General features: G+C 30.4%; 1 protein-coding gene across 3 annotated transcripts in view; it reads left to right on the forward strand.

Moving 5' to 3' along the window:
• The window catches only part of eml6 (EMAP like 6), a 66,938-nt gene extending 60,870 nt beyond the window's left edge, over positions 1–6,068 (forward strand). For all 3 annotated transcript variants that reach the window (XM_051123200.1, XM_051123202.1, XM_051123201.1), the window contains 7 exons: positions 1–74; positions 1,750–1,922; positions 2,007–2,169; positions 2,267–2,370; positions 2,449–2,602; positions 4,858–4,958; positions 5,043–6,068. The exon at positions 1–74 is cut by the window's left edge and continues 115 nt beyond it. In XM_051123200.1, coding sequence (XP_050979157.1) covers positions 1–74; positions 1,750–1,922; positions 2,007–2,169; positions 2,267–2,370; positions 2,449–2,602; positions 4,858–4,958; positions 5,043–5,067 — 794 coding nt within the window. In that variant the 3' untranslated portion in view covers positions 5,068–6,068. The remainder of the gene's footprint in view (positions 75–1,749; positions 1,923–2,006; positions 2,170–2,266; positions 2,371–2,448; positions 2,603–4,857; positions 4,959–5,042) is intronic.
• Positions 6,069–6,703: the final 635 nt, after the last annotated feature.

Consider the following 6,703-nt stretch of genomic DNA (forward strand, 5'->3'; position numbering starts at 1 on the left):
CACACCCCTCCAAAGACGTCTTCATTTCCGCCAGCGATGATGGAACCATCCGCATCTGGGACTTGGCAGATAAGGTGAGGGATTGTGGGTAATAGAATGAAAGGAGGGGGGTTTACACTACTGTTTTAAGTTTAAGGACAAAAAGATGACGAAAGTAATACTTTTCATCATCAAACATGCATTAAATTAATCAGAAGTGACAGTAAAGACATTTATTAAGTTACAAATACTGTTCTGTTGAACTTTACATTCATAAAAGAGTCCCGAAAAACAAAATGCATCACAGTTTCCATAAAGATATTAACTGTGATTAGCAATAATCATAAATACTGTTGTTTCTTGAGCCAATCAGTATATTAGAATGATTTCTGAAGGATCATGTGACACTGAAGACTGAAGTAATGATGCTGAAAATCACAGAAATAAATTACATTTTACAATATATTCACATAGAATACAGCTATTTTAAATTGCAATAATATTTCACAATTTTTCTGTTTTTACTGTATTTTTTTAATTAAATAAATGTTGTCTTGGTGAGCAGAAAAGACTTTCAAAACATTAAAAAGTTATAGTCCATAAACTTTGTGTATCCCCACACCTGGTGGTCAAAAATGTCTAAAAAATTTTGTAAATGTAATGAATGTGCTATATTTTAGTTTGATAATTTTTTTGAAATTTAATATTTAGTATTTTTACAGGATTTGATGGTACTAAATTGTATTTATAGAATTTTTTTAACTTGTTAATCACTTGAATACAAACCTGAAGATGACATTTCAAACCTAAATGTGTACTCCAAAAAGTTTTTTTTTTTATTTTTTTTTTTTTTGAAGACACTTGGCATATTATTGCTAAGGTGGGGAAAAAAAACTTTGTAAAAATGCACAAAATATTATTTTCAAAATTTATATGAAATATATAAATATAAATAAATATTGTATATAAAATATTCTCCAAAACATATTTTACTCTAAAACTGTGTGAAAATCAAAAGGTAAACATCTAAACAAGTTATGTTCTGAATTTGAGGTTAATATATATGTTAACATATATGTTAATATATATATATATATATATATATGTTTACTATTATTATTATTATTTTATTTTTTTTACTTCAATGAAATTAATGTACTATATTTTTGTTTGATAATGTTTTTTATTTAATATTTAGTATTTTTAAGGGATTTTATGGAATTAAATTGTATTTATGGAATAATTTTGTGGAATAACTTTTTGAGTACACACCTAAAAATGAAATTTTGAGTCATTGCTCCAAAACATTAAAGAGGACACTTGGCAGATTACTGTTGAGGTGAAAATTAAAAAAAAAAAAGTAATAAAATGTAAAATAACAAATGCTATAGAAATGTATTATGAGAAATGTGCAAAATATTTTTTTCAAAATGTATATGAAATATATACTTTCCAAAACGTTTTACTCTCAAACTGTGAAAATCAAAAGCTAAACATCTAAACAAGCTGTGTTTTTAATTTGAGTTTGATTTAATAAAAAAATTAGCTTTCTGTAAGATTTAGTTTGGGCGCAGTACCAAATGTTTCCGCTAAATGAAATTATATTGCATCATTTTTGACTGCGAGGGAGTGCAAGTGTGACTATGTTTTCAGGACCATTTAATCTTTTTAAATCATGTCTGTTTTTTTTGTGTGTGTGTGTGTTTACATAGCAAGTGCCAAAAGTTTACCTTAAAAAAAAGACCAAACGTTTTTTTTTTTGTCTCCCAGAAACTACTGAACAAAGTCAGTCTGGGTCATCCGGCGAAGTGCACGGCGTACAGTCCGAACGGTGAAATGGTGTCCATCGGGATGGAGAACGGAGAGTTCATCGTGCTGCTGGTGAATTCACTGACCGTATGGGGCAAGAAAAGAGACCGTAGCGTGGCCATCCAGGACATACGGTCAGAAGAGACACTGACTTTGAGAAATCCAATAAAATACATGATCATAAAAGCATAAGTTCTCAAGCCCTGTTTCTCTCGCAGGTTCAGCTCTGATAACCGGCTGCTGGCCGTCGGCTCTGTGGAGTGCGCTGTCGATTTCTATGATCTGACTCTGGGTCCGTCTCTCAACCGGATCGGCTACTGCAAAGATATTCCTGGATTTGTGATCCAGCTGGATTTCTCTGCCGACAGCAAATATATCGAGGTACAAATCAATCAGAAAACGTTTTGTTGTTATGCAACAAAATATTCCTTTTTCAGTGAATGTAGTGTAAGTAACAGAGTTTATATCTGGTGTGCAGGTCTCTACTGGTTCATATAAGCGTCAAGTTCATGAAGTTCCCAGTGGGAAGATTGTGACAGAACAAGCCTTGATTGACCGGATCACCTGGGCGACCTGGACTAGGTGAGGACGCAGATGTTTACAGTAAATGTACTTAGAAATGACATCCTGTTCTGTAATAAAGCTCTTCTTCCTGTACAGTGTTCTGGGCGATGAGGTGTTGGGCATCTGGCCGCGTAACGCAGAGAAAGCAGACGTGAACTGCGCCTGTGTTTCTCACGCTGGGCTGAACGTGGTCACCGGAGATGATTTTGGACTCGTGAAGCTCTTTGACTTCCCTTGCTCCGAGAAATTTGTAAGTCAACTATAACTCATGACAAATGTACTTCTATAGCGCTGTTATTTCACATTATTTCAAAGCATCTTTACAGAAAATCATGATGTTTATGTTTATAGTAACATAATATCTTCATTACATTTAGCAAAGCTTAACTGATAATATAGATAAAAAAAAAATCAGGCAGTAGAGATTTGCTATATAGTATAAATTGCTTTCATGAGTGTTCTGTTTGTATGCAGATAAACTTGGATAGAACACATCCAGTGTAAGATCATTTCAGTTCGTTAAACAGTATGAACGGATACAATTTGTAAAGTATTTTTTATTGTTAGTTTATGTTAACTTGCGTAGTTTACGTAAATAAATGAAACATTACTATGAAGTTATTTTATACAGTAGATTTGGTTAAGTTCTTTAGTTCTTAACCCTTAATAGCCTATTAATAATTTAACCATATTAACCCTTTATAATTAGCCATATTAACTTCATCATTAACCATTATTAGAATTAACCATATTACAGCTTAACGACATTAAACCATATTTTTACCCTTACTATTACTAATCAACCCTTACTACTAATAGTGTTAACTACTTATTATTAAATCTTATTATTAACCATATTAACCCTTTATTATCCAACCTTATTAATATTAATCATTTGATATTAATGCTTATTATTATTACCCATATTAACCCTTATAATTAGTCTTTATTATTAACATATTTACTCTTTATGAATCATTATTAACCTTTATTATACTTTATTAACCATATAACACTTTATTATTAACCCTTATTATTTACAATATTATTCATTACATTAACCCATATTATTAACCCTTTATTATTAACCATATTTAATTGTTATTATTAACCATGTTAACCCTTTATTATTAACCTTTATTATAATTAACCATGTCAACCCTTTATTATCTAACCTTAGTATAATTAACCATATTATTACTTTATTAATAATCCTTATTATTATCGGCCATACTAAGCCTTTTATTAACCATGTATTAATAACCCTTATTATTAACCTTAGTATAATTAACCATATTACTCCTTTATTATTAACCCTTATTATTATCGACCATACTAATCCTTTTTTAACCCTTTATTACTAACCCTTATTAACCTTTATTGTTAACCATGTTAACCCTTTATTTTCTAAACTTAACCATATTACTCCTTTATTATTATCGCCCATACTAACCCTTTTTATAATTACCCATGTTATTACTAACCCTTATTATAATTACCCTTCATTATATAACCTTAGTATTAACCATATTACTCCTTTATTCTTATCCCTTATTTATTGACCATACTAACCCTTATTATTAACCTTTATTATTTACCATATTAACCCTTATTGTAATTAACCATGTTAACCCTTTTATTATCTAACCTTAATATTATTAACCATATTAGTCCTTTACTACTAACTCTTTTAATAACCATTTATTACTAACCCTTATTATTTATATATTAACCATTATTATAATTACCCACGTTAACCCTTTATCTAACCTTACTCTTAACCTTTATTATTGGCCATGCTAACCCTTTTATTAACTTTTTTATTATGAACCCTTACTATTATTATTAACCATATTAATCCATTATTAACGATGTTTACCCTTTATTATAATCAAACCTTAGTATTAATAACCATGCTTCTCCTTTAATATTAACCCTTATTATTGGTCATACTAACCCTTTTATTACAAACCCTTCCTATTTTTATTAACCATATTAATCCATTATTAACCCTATATTATTAACGATGTTTACCCTTTATTATAATCAAACCTTAGTATTAATAACCATGTTTCTCCTTTAATATTAACCCTTATTATTGGTCATACTAACCCTTTTATTACGAACTCTACCTATTTTTATTAACCATATTAATCCATTATTAACCCCATATTATTAACCATGTTTACCCTTTATTATAATCAAACCTTAGTATTAATAACCATGCTTCTTCTTTAATATTAACCCTTATTATTGGCCATACTAACCCTTTTATTAACCATATATTAGTAACCCTTATTTTTATTAACCATATTAATGTTATTAACCCTTACTATTAACCTTTATTATTAACCATATCAACCTTTTATCATTAACCCTTATTATAATTAAACATATTAACCCTTTATTATTGAACTTTAGTATTATCTGTATTAACCCTTAAGCCTTGACTGATTTATTTGAGAGCATTTGATATTTTTACTGACAGTTTGCATTTCTTCACAGGCCAAACACAAGCGTTACTTCGGCCACTCCGCCCACGTGACCAACATCCGTTTCTCTTACGATGACAAATACGTGATAAGTGTAGGAGGCAACGACTGTAGGTGAGCTGACATCCATCCGTCCATCCGTCCATCAGTCAGTCAATCTCTTTGGACTGTTATTAACGCATCTCCTCTGTGTCTCAGTGTGTTCGTGTGGAGATGCATCTGATCGTCCTCCGCACAGCTGGGAATCTCTCCTCCAAACATCAAGCTGGAGACATTCCCGCCCGATACCTCCAGCGTCCGGATGCTGCACTTCTGTTATGCTGCGTTTTACCCCTCTAGACCTGATGGATCCTGGACGAGCCCCGAGTTCGACGAGGGTTTTTTACGATTCTGTGAAGTGCAATGTTTACGCTCACATGTACTTTTACAAAACAAAAAAAGAGAGAGATACACTCATAAATCATGCCAATATTTCAGAAATAAATGTATTTTTTGTTCGCATTCTGAAGTGCCTTGGAGACACAGTTTGCTGATCTTTGCCCCGAAATGTTCATATGATGCATATATGGTGCTAAATGTCCACTTAGAGCTTTTTAAACTTCTTTTAAAAAATCATGCATTATGCAATTTCTTTTCTTCGTCTTCTTTTTACATTTTGTACATAAATGTCAAAACTATCCACTCACTAAATGCTCTTCCTGTTAAAAATATCAAAATATCCAAATACATGGGACTCAGGAGAAATTAAGTACTGTAATGTGTAGATGTTATATTTGACCTGTGCTATTTTTGTTAAAATATTTATTTTTTATGTACGTATTTACGTATGACGTATGCAAATTAGTCGATCGGTCGGTCTGTGGGCGTATATGAAAATTGAAAATGCAAAAAACTCGCTGTCCAAATATTAAAGTTATATGAAATGTACGTAGTAGCGTTGTCCGTTGCGACGTGTGTAGATTGCGATGCGCTGTTTGTAGCCAATGACGTGACAGCAGCTGTTTATCGTGCGCAGATATCGCGTTATATCTGTCATTTGTATGTTCATGTTTTTGTAATTTGTCTGATCAGAGGTCAGTCTAATTGAAAGCTATATAATAATGCATGAATCGAAGTCTGTGTGGTTGTTGATCATGAATGAAAACTGTTGTTTTATAATTAAAGAGAACTATGTGCTCACATGTGAAATTAAGTGTGTTTCCATCTTTCACCAGCTGATGGCAGCATATATGAACTACATTTCTAGCTTCTATGCTCTCTTAAAATAAACCTGGTTATCAGCAATTCACATTAATTCATTATTAAAAGTAGTGTTTTGTTTAATAAAATGTTTCATGATTTTTTTATACATTGTGTTGTAAATTATATACATGTAATTTTAATCATTATTAAAGCGTTGACAGTTTTTAGTAGGAATCCACCTAATAAAATAAATTTCCCAAATAATTTTACTAAATTAAAAAAAATACTAAAAAAATATAGAAATAAAAATAAGCCCTAATAAAATACATCTACTCAAATAAATCCTCCAATAAAAAATAAATAAATAAATAAATAAATCTTTAGCACTCCATAATTTTAACTTAAACTTTTAAGAATATAATATAAGCACTGATGGTTTTTAGTAGGAATCTACTTAAAATAAATCTCCTAAATAATTTTACTAAATAAATAAATAATTTACTAAAAAAAAAAAAAAAAAAAAAGACACAAAATAAGCCATAATAAAATAAATGTGCTCAATAAATAAATCATCCAATCAAAAATATATATAATCTTTTTAGCACTCCATAAATTGGAAATTAGCTAACAGGCACACAAAATAAAAGTTATCAAAATCAGGTGAATGAACGTTTTTG

This window comes from Labeo rohita, chromosome 11, assembly GCF_022985175.1.
Source record: "Labeo rohita strain BAU-BD-2019 chromosome 11, IGBB_LRoh.1.0, whole genome shotgun sequence".
Classification (NCBI taxonomy): domain Eukaryota; kingdom Metazoa; phylum Chordata; class Actinopteri; order Cypriniformes; family Cyprinidae; genus Labeo; species Labeo rohita.